At 30.3% G+C, this 12,582-nt stretch overlaps 1 protein-coding gene across 1 annotated transcript in view; it reads right to left on the reverse strand.

Moving 5' to 3' along the window:
• Positions 1 to 10,414, reverse strand: part of LOC126748632 (calcium/calmodulin-dependent protein kinase type 1-like) — a 42,586-nt gene extending 32,172 nt beyond the window's left edge. Inside the window, exons 1-7 of the mRNA XM_050457988.1 lie at positions 10,024 to 10,414; positions 5,513 to 5,647; positions 1,339 to 1,413; positions 1,147 to 1,285; positions 875 to 998; positions 624 to 764; positions 439 to 565 (exon numbers count right to left, since the gene is read on the reverse strand). Of these exons, the coding sequence (XP_050313945.1) occupies positions 439 to 565; positions 624 to 764; positions 875 to 998; positions 1,147 to 1,285; positions 1,339 to 1,413; positions 5,513 to 5,647; positions 10,024 to 10,118 (836 nt within the window). The 5' untranslated portion in view covers positions 10,119 to 10,414. The remainder of the gene's footprint in view (positions 1 to 438; positions 566 to 623; positions 765 to 874; positions 999 to 1,146; positions 1,286 to 1,338; positions 1,414 to 5,512; positions 5,648 to 10,023) is intronic.
• Positions 10,415 to 12,582: the final 2,168 nt, after the last annotated feature.

Raw genomic sequence — 12,582 nt, forward strand, 5'->3', positions numbered from 1 at the left:
AAATAATTTATCCTTGAGCTGTCTCAGTTTAAATACAAAACATGCACTGAAATTGCCGGAATTTTGAAAACTTTTTTTAACGACTTATTGCACTAGTTTAACCAATTTCACATATTTGAGATTAGATAAGACTTTTTATCTTAATATAGAAGAGTTCCCAAAGATAGATTTGAGGGTAAAGATTTGGGTAGTTAGACAGTTTTGGTTGGGAAACTTTTTTTGATACTTGTTAAAATAACGAAAGAGCATTTCTTGTTTAATTGTTTCATAGAACAACGTTTATTGTACCTCAAATACTTTCTGAGTTAGAGGCAATTCTGTCAATTATAAGATCTAATAGCCTATAAAAAGTATATATTCCTGACTTGACGATTTAAGACCTTTTAAGGGCAATATGATAGAAATCTACTAGTTATTAATGTATATTAATATTTTTACCATGGATGGGATAATGCTTGTTTACAAGTGAATCTTTTTTCAACATTGACCGTCATCAGCCCAGTGATAAAATTCATAGCAGACTCACTTATATCATCCCAATAAGGAGAGTGGAATTCATATTCGCCTAAAAAAATTCGCTATTACTTTTTCAATAATATGTATATTAAAAAGTGTTTAAAAACCTTTTAAGATTTGGGCAAATAAATTTGCATCATTTTCATCATAAAAGGGAGGGTATCCACATAAAAGTATATATGAAATCACCCCGATTGACCATACATCTACTGCTTTACCATAGGGTTTTTGTGCTAGGACTTCTGGAGCTAAAAAAGTATAAAAATACTAAAAACACCCACATTACATAGTATTAAATTCATGAAAAATTCCTTTAAAACGAATTTAAATAAGACTCTTAATATCCCATTTTATTTACCTACATATCCAGGTGTACCACATGTGCTGGCCATAATGCCGGAATCTTCCATTTTCGAGAGTCCAAAATCGCTAATCATTATTTTCGAGTCTTCATCCTGACTGTAATACAACAAATTTTCCGGCTGAAAGAAATAAAAATATCCACTTTTAAATTCCGAAACGTGGACAAACATAAACAGCTTTTTCAAATATTTTGTTAACCTCCTGGTCGAAATGAAAAACACCGCAAACAAATTTGTTTTATGGGAAAATTGACCCTAAAATACTCACTTTTAAGTCTCTATGAACTACGCCTTGTTCATGCATATAATCAACGGCTTGTAATATTTGACAGAGGAGATTTGACGCATCTTTTTCGGTGTAAGATCCTTTTTCTACTATTCTGTCAAATAATTCACCCCCTGTTACCCTGAAATAAAATAATATTATAGCCAAGTTTATAAAGGTAGATGTTCTACGTACAATTCCATTACAAGAAAAAATCTGGATTTATCCTCATAGGTTTCTAGAAGTTGGACAATATTTGGATGTTTAAGTCTGAAATAGAAATAAATGTCTTTGTAATATACTGACTATTATTATAGAAGTAGTTTTAATGGCAAACTTAATTATTTCTTTGTAAATTAAAATTGGACTCTGAGTATGGCTCACTGGTTCTGAAGTAGAATGATTTTTATTTTCATATTGAAAACCGTGAAAGAAAAGTAAAATTTGCTCAAAATATTTTGGGGATTTTAAAAATATTTTTTTTTTACGAGATAGCGATGGCGTAGTAATTTAATTTGCCCTACAAATATTCCGTGCAATGAAAATCAAATTTTATGTATTTCGGAAAATGCATTTTGATGCATAGAAGAAATGTACTAAATTTCAAAAAGATGTCTACAACATCATATTTTTTAAAAATATTTTACTCTTATCTCAAAAATTAACACGTTTAGGACAACGTATTTCTTTCTTAAAATAGGTCCAAGAATTGCACACTTAAATACTATTATGTCTTTAATACCACCCTATGTAGTAGCTACATAAAAATTATCCAAGACCTTTAAAAATAAATCCTTAAAAATTTCTACTATTATAGAAGCGATTTTTTTCACCTTAGAAGATAGACTTAAAAATTATGTCTAATGCCTGGAATAAAATTTAAACTTACTTCAAATACCTAAAAGATATAAAAAAACATTTTCAGTTCGTGAAAAATATTAAAATACGTAAAACAAAAGAAAAAGCTGTCTCTAAATGCCTAAAACTAAAATTACTTTTAATATCTAGGGGATTTTTTAAATGCCTAGAAAAAACGACCCATAAAGCTTGGAAAACGCGAAGAAGTGTATTCAGTTTATGAAAGAAAAATAGATAATGTAAGGACTTTATTAAATCTAAAAAGTTGCCTACAAAATCCTAGTCAACAGTCCAGTTGAAGAGAACCAGTAATTTATACTTTTTATTGATTAATTTTCAGCTCTCAAGCTAATACATAAAAAAATTTTATATGCGCCAACAAGACAGTTTATTAGGGTAATGATCCAAAGATTTAGGGGATGTCACAAGAACGTTACAGGGTTGGTTAAATTATGTTACTTACGTAATTTTATGCTTTAAAAAATACCGTTAAGAAATTTAAACAAAATCGAATATTTTCGTTTTAACGTTATTTAATGTTGTAGATCTGTTTTCGCCCTACATGAGAAAGAGAGGTGAATGGTAATTGCTTATTCTACCCACCTCACGTTTTAAAAAATTTCAAATCATACCTTGGAAGTTCCAGCTATGATTTAATAGTAGTAAATAATTCTTATTTTATATGGTTTTATTTTCTCAATTATATAATTATTATTCCAGCCGCATAGTGACGCGTAGTACGTAGTAAACTTTACTGATTTATGGCTTTAAAAAACAACTGACAAGACACCAAATACTTAACTATGTAAAACATGCAACATAATATCAGAATTTGATGATATCTATTTTTTTCCCCGCTATTTTACCCATATGTCTATTTTCCGTGCAATCTGGTTTCCAATTGATAGCCCAATTTTGAAAATGACCGCTGAATCAGCTATTGCGACAGATCCAGGGATGAAGGGTCTAAAATTTCCAATTAAACTAAATCCCATTAAGCCTCTAAACAATTCCTGGTCGATCCGATACAATTCATCAGCAGAAACCAACTCATTTCCTATAACAACCGCAGTAATCAATGAAAAGTTTTACGGATTTAAGCTATTCCGGTTCAGTTATATTATAACTAATGGCACCCAAGGTTTTATAGAAAACTTTTAGTTTTTCCCTGTGTTATACCCAATCTAATCATTTACTATGATGCTGATAAAACGGTACATCCTCCTATACCGTATAAAAAAAATTACTGTTTAATTGCGACCAACTAAAATGAGTTTAACATTAATATTTAAACTATCAACGGCTAAATATTTAGACAATGAATAATTCAACACCATTAAATCCTTCAGATGTCCAATAAATAGGTTTAAGCGGCAGTTAATAATATCCACTCGCTATATAAATTTTCAATTTGAACGGAGTTCACTTATCACTTTAATTCGCAATGGGAAAAGGAAATCGTTTCCTTATCGTTCAACTTTCTAAGATAAACCTGTCAACTGGATTTTCAGTTAATCGAGCAGAACTAAATAATAAAATACTTTTTTTTACATAACATGTTTGATATAGTAAAAAGAAAGCGCCTATAATAATTGTTTCACAAGTTAAATCATTGCCGAGTCATCATGAACGAGCCATATATAAATCGGCCAATGGAATTGGAGTAATTTTCTTTTTGAATATTTTATTATGCAATGCACATACCGAAGAAAAATATAATCTATCGTTTGAAATAAAATTTTCACGGAATTCACGCAGTTCCTCCCAGTTTCTGTTGATCCTTCCATAATCTGGATGCATGCATATTATTAATTCTGTTAATTACATTTCACTCTCTTTACAGCAGTTTTGCTTGAAATTGACACTTAACACTTTTGGCTAATTAGGAGGCTTCTATACTAAACTTATAATAGTCGAGCATTTTTTTGGAGCAATTAACGCGACTTGAAAATAGCTTTTCATGATAATTATCTGTAAATGTATATAATGAATGCAAAAACTTTGAAAAGGCAGAATGTTGTAAGTGAACAAATTATTTTTAATAAGATAATTACATACGTTTAACGCCGAAAGTAAGCGTGAAACATTTAGACTTATTTACTGATGGCGGCTGGATGATATATTTCATAAGATCAAGCATATGGTATATCTGAGAACATCCTTTCTTTTTGATATACCGTTATACCCTAAATTGCGCGGACCTCCTTGAAGTGAAAAAAAAAAACCGTAGCAATTTCTTAATGTTCCTCCACTTTAACCAGAAATCAATTTAAATATCGTTATTTATATGTGATTACGTATGTTCCAACGAAAGTAAACACGTATTTGCGAAAGCATTTTTTTAATTGAAAACACTCTTTATATGGAACGTTTTGCAATAATAATGGGAAAGATAATTAAACATTTTGTATCTAAGATATATAGTAATTAATTCGTAATAAACATAAACATTAAAATTGTTTAGACCGGGGTTAAGTAGGTTAACGTGTACAGTTAAGGCGCTATAAAGTGACATCGCTAATATAAAATTTACTTATTGCCCTGTGCTATTAATTATTTTTATTATTTCCATTAAAGTTTTCACATAATTTTTTTCCAATTATTGCATGTTGTAAATGAGGTGATAATAAAAAAAACTTACTCTTGACTAAGAAATCTCAGTAATAGTATAAAGTTTTGTACAAAAAGGTTTCTTGAAATTTAAGATTTATTCGAATTTCTCTGGAAATATTTGGGATGATTAAAGGGTCGGCCAATGATCACCCTTAAACTTGATCCAGCCTGTATACATTTTTTTTAAAATTTTCATTATGTATTTATATTTTTTCCTTGTTTAGGTTCAACCCCTTTTCCAAGTCACCAACATTGTGATGTACAAGAATGTGATGTTTCAATGGTCAAAATTAGAACAACCGGTAGCCAAGATTTCTTTCTAAAAAAGTTAAATTTGTATGTACCACCATCTCCCTTAAGCAACTCTAATTACAACAGTGCTATATTCAACCTAATTATAGTTTTCCCCTATTTGAGTACAAGCACTCTAGAATTCCAAGTTTTCCAACATTTTCTTATGCAAATAACGATTTCTTAAAATAGGTAACTTCTGCACATCGAAATGTAGGCCAAGTTATATTTAGCAAATCTACTTATTGTTTTTGTAATACGTAATAAGTTAATATTGAAGAATTTACATATTTTTTTTTAATCTAAGAAATTTGAAAGATAAGGATTTCTGTTTGTTTAATTTTTCTAGCAATAGTGTACAAAAACAGAACGTCACCACTGATCATGAAAGCAAATTCGTCTAACTATATTAAATTTTAATTAAAATAATATAATTACATGATAATAGCCTTTACGTAAACTATTTATCAATTATTAACTGTTATTAAATGAATCGTTTCTGTCCTACTTTTAAATTCTGTTATCGTTAAACTTCGTTGGTAGTGACGTGGTAAACAGACAAGAAATAACATTTATTGTCGTAACATGCATGAAATTTTCTTGGTACCTGCGTAAAACTTTTATTTCATTTTCCAGCGAGTCTTCTTTATCCTTGAGCGCTTTCTTGTCGATTATTTTTACAGCAACCATTTCACCTGGATGTGTTTTGCTTTCAGCGATCCTTACTGTCGAAAAGGCACCCCTGTAATAAGAACAACCATTATTACAAAGGGGATAATTGTTTGTCAAAAAAAAACCCTTATTCCAAGAGAGCGTAATTTAATAATTAATCATACAGCTTAACGGAAAACAGAATTTAATCCAAAACAGCCTATTAATTACCGTAATATAATGTGCTGTAAAATGTATTTTTTTAAAATTTGATAAAGTGGGTCTATATGCATAATATACACAGGGAAGATAAATATTTATTTTGAATAAAAACAAACCGCCGTTTATTAATTATTCTTAACGCATTTTCGGGAAGCCCCATCATATATATCTATGGGCATGATTAATTTTGTGCTAAAAATAGTTTAAAAATAATCAATGTTGAGGTCTATTTAGTATAGTAAAAAAATTGTAGTTAACCATTAAGTTAGAATTTACCAAACAGGGTGTTTCAGAATAAGATGCTAATTTTTAATGGCGTGAATGCTTAGAAAAGTTGGAAAATCCTTTACGTCTTTATGCCTATACGTCTAAGTAAGGCGATGGTTGTATTTGGATTATCTCAATATGTCTATATCTATGTGATTGGAGATCCTGATCAAACTAATATTTTCACCATCTCAATTGCACTTGATTCTGTTATTTTGAATTCTTATGAATGCTGAATTTTCACAACTATACTTTCTAAGAGTATGTAAATGAGCCGAGAAGGTTTGAAGCAAATAAGAACTTACTGGAAGATGGTATTTTTATACTGTTTCTTCAATAGGATGTAGTTTTGCGTACGTATACTGCTATTTAAGGGTATAAAATTCATTTCTTAAAATTTTATATGTGTGAATTCTTTATTAAATTTACTTAAATTTATGTCCACATGTAATTTCCGAAGTTATATATTTGGTATAATGGCTTACTTGAAGGAGTTTTATATTATACAATTTAAGTGATTTCAAAAGTATTTTATTTGGTGGAACAAATTGGTTGCTTCGAGTGTATGAATCTTCGGGTATTTATTGTTGTTGCCACTATAGTCGTCGAGAGGGATGCTATACAGTTTAAGCTGGTAATTGGACTAGTTGGGAAAGTTGCAGTATACATTCTAAGGCATAGAATTGTTGTATTGGATTTATTGTATTTATATGTGATTGCCTTGCAGACATGTAAACTTGTAAGGTTAATCTACAATTAATCCTAAGAATTTGTTTGGTATACATTAGGAATCTCGAAATTTTGTATTTCAATAGTATTTGTCTTAGGGCAGTTTTTTTTACAAAAAATCATTACATTAGATTTATTTGGTGAGAAAGTGAATCCGTTTTTATGTGCCCAAGATGTGATATAATTTATGTGAATTATTTCTCATTACCTCATAGTTGATAAGTTTGCTTTTGTTGAATATAGGTCAAAAAAACTACTTTAGACGATCAATTATATATTTTGTCGACGTTTCGATCTCCATGATCGATCCTTCTCCGAACTCAAAAGAAACATAAAAAAACAAATAAAATTAATTTGATTTTAAATAAAAAAATTAATTATTTTGAAAAATTGGTTATAAAACTCAAATAAAACAAAAAAACTAAACCTCGCTAATTTGAAAATCAAGTTACAATAGATAACATAGGAAGATTCTATCAAAACGAAAAATATTTATACTTTTTTGCAACTTTCGTTGACTTAATTGGTTATATGATGAAGTTACTGTTTATAGCTACTATAAAAAAGCTTGGGCTAAGTACAGATTCTTGTGGAATACGATTTTCTAGTAAAAAACTTGAAGAGAAGCTATTTGCTATTCTTACGCATAAGGTAAATAGTAATAAAACTCTATTAGACAAACGCTATAAAATATTCATACACTTTAACTTTATGTTTAAGGGTGTGATTTTACCCAAATCAATAACCTCTTATCGACTAGAAAGACCAATTTCCATTTATATTTCACCAGTTACTCAATGTTTTCGATGTCTGCGTTTTCGACATACCCGCAATAACTGCAAGGGTAAAGAAAGATTCTTTAATTGTGCGAAAGAAAATAGTGAAGAAGAACATTCTACCTGCAATACACAATGTTTATATTGTAAAGACAATCATAAATCAACAAATAAAAAATGCCCAGAATATACTCGACAAAAAAATATTAAACAGCTAATGGCATATGAAAATATAACTTTCTATGATGCGAGTAAAAGTATTAAAAAAACATACATTCCAAGGGATGAATTTATCTATCGTCCAAATGACTTCCCCAATATAAAAAATAAGAAAAAAAATTCTTTCATTTCCATCAAATGCACGAGTTCAATCAAGGAAAGTAGCAATGTAAAATTTTCACGTAAATCTAGAGTAAATCCCATTAGATGGTAAATTGTGGACTTTCCGTTGCAAAATCCAAATTGATTAGGGTCAATAAGATTATTTTTTCTCACCACATCAATCGAAAATTTATCATTCTGTCCAAAATTTTACTTAGATGGTTTGTAAGGGTTAGAAGTGGGTAGTTTTTCTATGTTAGTATCTGGTTTTGCGGATTGTCCAATTGGACTTAGAATTCAATGTCTCCATGGATTATGAAAGGAATTTGTAAACCAGATATAATTATAATACTTCAATAATTTATGTAGTACTTCACTAGGGAGATTTGCAATCACTGGAACCAAAATCTTTATTGCAAATTCTAGTTCTATAAGGTTATGGGTAAATTATAGGAAAATTCACCGTCAATAATAAAGTTTGTTTCTGTTTTTTCAGCGTTTTACTTTATCGCTAACAATTTTGAGTCATAGTTATGTGATGCTAATATAGGTATTCTGGAAATATTCTCCTAGCCAATCATTATTATGTATTATAAACAAAACCTTCAATATTGGATTTGTCTTTCAGCCTGTTGACTTTTGAACAAGATTCTTTACTTGTTGTTGATGAGTTTATATCAACGACTGTCTAACGAAAATTGATTCCAGGAGGATCTTTTTGTGACTCTTTTTGCTTTTGCTCTTTTAGAAGATGTAAGGTTATCAGTAGATAGAGAGTGATTAAATTTATTAAGAGCTGTTTCCCTTTATAAAATGGCATCTTTGCATTCTTTCGACCACAAAGGTACAGGGGCTTTGTTATACTATATATCAAACTTCTTGCAACATATTTGGCCTGCACAATGTTTGTCATTTATATGATTTTTTATAATTTTAAGTTGTCGACTTTTTTATTTACATTTGTAGAATTCCAATTTAAACGACTTATTATAATTGGGAAGTGATCACTGCTATCATATATCCTGATTGATATTCAAATTAGAGATTATTCTAGGAACATTTAGGATTTCATGATTTTGAATGTTACACTCTAACATACAAATAAATCCAATAAGTTCTTCTATAGTCAAAATGGCAAAAAATTTTCATGAAGAATTAATGGTTAATTACGGGCACATTTCTGAAACCATACATTTCCCATTTATTAAGCAACACAGCCCATTATTCATATTTTCATATGCTAAGAAAGTGACAGACAATATTTTAGGAACGTGTTTCTCATATTTATTGAAGTATGTATATTCATCTCCGTTGCACCACCATACTCGTATTAGAGAGTATATTAACAATTATTATGGCATTTATGTGATATACTTAATGAAGTATAAACATTGTGCCTGGAGAATATTAGCAAAAATATTTCTTTAAAACCTGGAATACTTGAATAACATAATTATCTCATTTATTTTTTAATATCAAATCAATATGACATAAATGACCTCATTTTTATACATCGGTGACTATCAAACAACTCTTGATAGGAGATTTTTAAAACTTATTGAATTATGAAAATTTTACATACCCCAGTTTGTTATTGGGCAATTTATTGGAAGACCCCTTATTCATTAATTTTTACATTAGTTGGAACTGTAATTTTTACGTTAAAAAATATGTTTTATATTGCTGGATATACAGAGTATCCCGAAATAAAATAAATAGGGATGTCTGAATCTTTTAAAGGCGCATGGGCGAATAGTTGGGTTGGGGTTTCCCCATAATAATCATGAAATACAGGGCGAACCCAAAAATGCATTTTGGGAAATATTGTTACAAAAATAACAATATTCGAAGACCCTGCATAAATCTATGTAATTAAAATTGTTATATAAAGGAAGAAAATAATTGTGATTAACTGGATGGAAACTGCCATAATAAAATGAATAATTTATAAGTAAATTATGGCCTATTTACCATACATAAAATAAAATAGCCCCATAAAATGTAACGATAATCATAAAGTATAACTTACATGGTTAAAAATTTTCATGTAAGAAGTGGTTATTAAATCAGCCGGTCGCAATTAAGCAAAAGTTTATAAAAAAAAATCAATATTTTAAGTCATGCAAATAAATAAAAAAACACGAAAACTTACGTTCCCAGGACATCCCTCAGGGTATATTTTTCTTCAATAATCAATTTTTCCTCCTTCTTTTTCCGATCGCGGCCAAACAGGGGCATTTTCAACATTGCGCCAATTGATTATAAGAATTCTCGTTGCCGCGACTCGAGACACCATCAATTTTAAATAAAATGGCAAAAGCAATCAAAACGCGTACGAGCCAAAACAGGATTTGCTCCGACGCGAAAAAAAAAACTCTAATGGCATTTGCCAGCGACCAGCTACTAATATTTACACGATTTTAAAAAGATGAATTTGGAAAGACGCCGTTGCCGCTGTTTGAAACGGGAATTTCCTGCGAATAAGTGACCGGCGGACACCTCCTGCGAACCTCGGAGCGCACTTGGTACAACTAAACATAAAATATACAATTTGCCGCGTTTGTTCACATCAACCATACCACTACAACCCACACCTGCCCGTATATTTTCATTCTCTTTAATGCGACTGATAAATGAACCTCCTTCATTATCTATAGACTGGTACGGCTTTAGAATATAGCCTGAAACTATATCAGGATATGCATACATTTTAATATTAAATTATCATTAACAACTACACAGTGTACTGGGGATGAATTTTTGGTAATGGATAATTTAAGAATTGGTTTTGCAGGAGGTAGTGTGGGAGGAGAAAATTTTACTCATTATTCAAATTTATTGTTTTATTGTCCAACTACTTGGTCCAATATAAAACTAATAGTAGGTTATACATAAAAGGCTAAGGCACGGTTCAACTTAAGTTCTACTAAACTGCAGTTCTACGTTGAACGTAGTTCAGAGGTTCGTCTGTTGTTCCAGTACAAGTTTAGTTAAACTAGGTTGTATTTAAAGTCTGCAATGGCCACATAAAAAAAGAAGTTTCCTATTCATTAAACTTTGTTTTTTGTCTGTTGCCGATTATAAGTATTTTTTGAACACAAAAAATACCGTGAATTCCGAAGTGTTGTTTGTTTAAAAGTGTTTTGTGCCGCCTTGCTGCTTGCCAACCCGTTTGGGTCTGCTTATCTGACATGGAAAAAAAATTAGGGCAAGCAATTTCTCCGTGAGAGAAGAAAATGTTCTTATTAATTTAGTAAAGAAATACAAGGAAAGCATAGAATGTAAGAAAACATCTGAACAGTAATGCAATTAAAGCAGAGGCCTTGTCAGGAATTTAACAGTGTTCTCGGAGAGCCCCTTAGAACTATTACATTTCTAAAAAATAAGTATGAGAATTTAAAAAAAGGGCCAAGCAAAAACTTATAACAATAACTGCAAGCGAGAGTGATATACATGAAATATTAGGGAGCCAACTTACAGGACTAACATCAAAATATGACATTGATGCTACTGCAGGTTTTTTTAACTTGTTTTAAATCATTTTCAATCTTAAATATTGTAAAATTTTTAGAATCAATCAATCTAAAAGTATTTTTAAAGTCTATAATAAGTGTAATTGAACTAATACAAATCGTCATACTTATCCGTAACAGATGAAATTTGTTCAGAAATTCTATCTACTATGAATCTTACAGCTTGCTTTTCCAACCTAAATCTATCCTTAAATTCTTTATCATTCCAAATGTTTAAATGATCCGATCTATCCCTGTACACCTCTGATGATCTAAGGTGTACAATTTTATTTACTAATTCCAGCAAATTTTCGTCATCCGTAATATCTTCCCAAACAGGATCCATTTTTATATTTATGGTTTGTAAACTAAACCTAGGGTACCTAGTAACTATAAAAAAATATCAAAATGATATACTAAATATTAATTTAATCTCAAACATTTGCTTGAACTCCCTTTGAACGTTCCAACTTGGACGGTCAAGATGAACCGCAGGTTATCGTTTGTACTAACGAATTAATTCCGCTGAACCGGAGATCTTTATAATGTGTTGTTGAACGCCCATTGTACAACCGGGCCTTAATCAATATTGAAACAAATTGATGAGATAAAATGCATTGTATCTTCTTGTATGCGGATGCAGAGAACAGCAATATTCAAAGCTGATTGATAATAGCTCTAAAGCATCAATTCGAGCATCAAGAAGCATCAAGAGTCCCATAAACAGCAGATTTATGAATAGACAGTGCATATAACATTGAAAGCAATATTTGCTGACCGAATCCCTTTTAAGAGAATATACCTGGTAATATATGCACTGCTATTGGAAAACCAGAATAAAGGTACACACAGTAGGTGTGATTGTACTAGGGAATTAAACGAAATTGTCCTGATTGAAGTATTAGAAAATAGTTCTGTTGATCTTATAATAAGCATAATAAGGTATTTAAAGAAGATCTTATGAGCATTATAGGTAAGCTCTTGATCAACCCAGACTCCCAGGTAACGAACACATTACAATATTAAAAAAAAAACATAAAAGCTTAAGAAAACTGCTTATATGATTTTTTCAAGAGAAAAAATATTTTTTTAACCTGATCATTTACTATTATCCAAATTCAAGCATTCTCTAAGTTGCACCTTTAATGTATCAATCAATTCTTTTCACCTTAAATGAGATATCGAAGGTGAAACTACTG

Source organism: Anthonomus grandis, chromosome 22, assembly GCF_022605725.1.
Source record: "Anthonomus grandis grandis chromosome 22, icAntGran1.3, whole genome shotgun sequence".
Classification (NCBI taxonomy): Eukaryota; Metazoa; Arthropoda; class Insecta; order Coleoptera; family Curculionidae; genus Anthonomus; species Anthonomus grandis.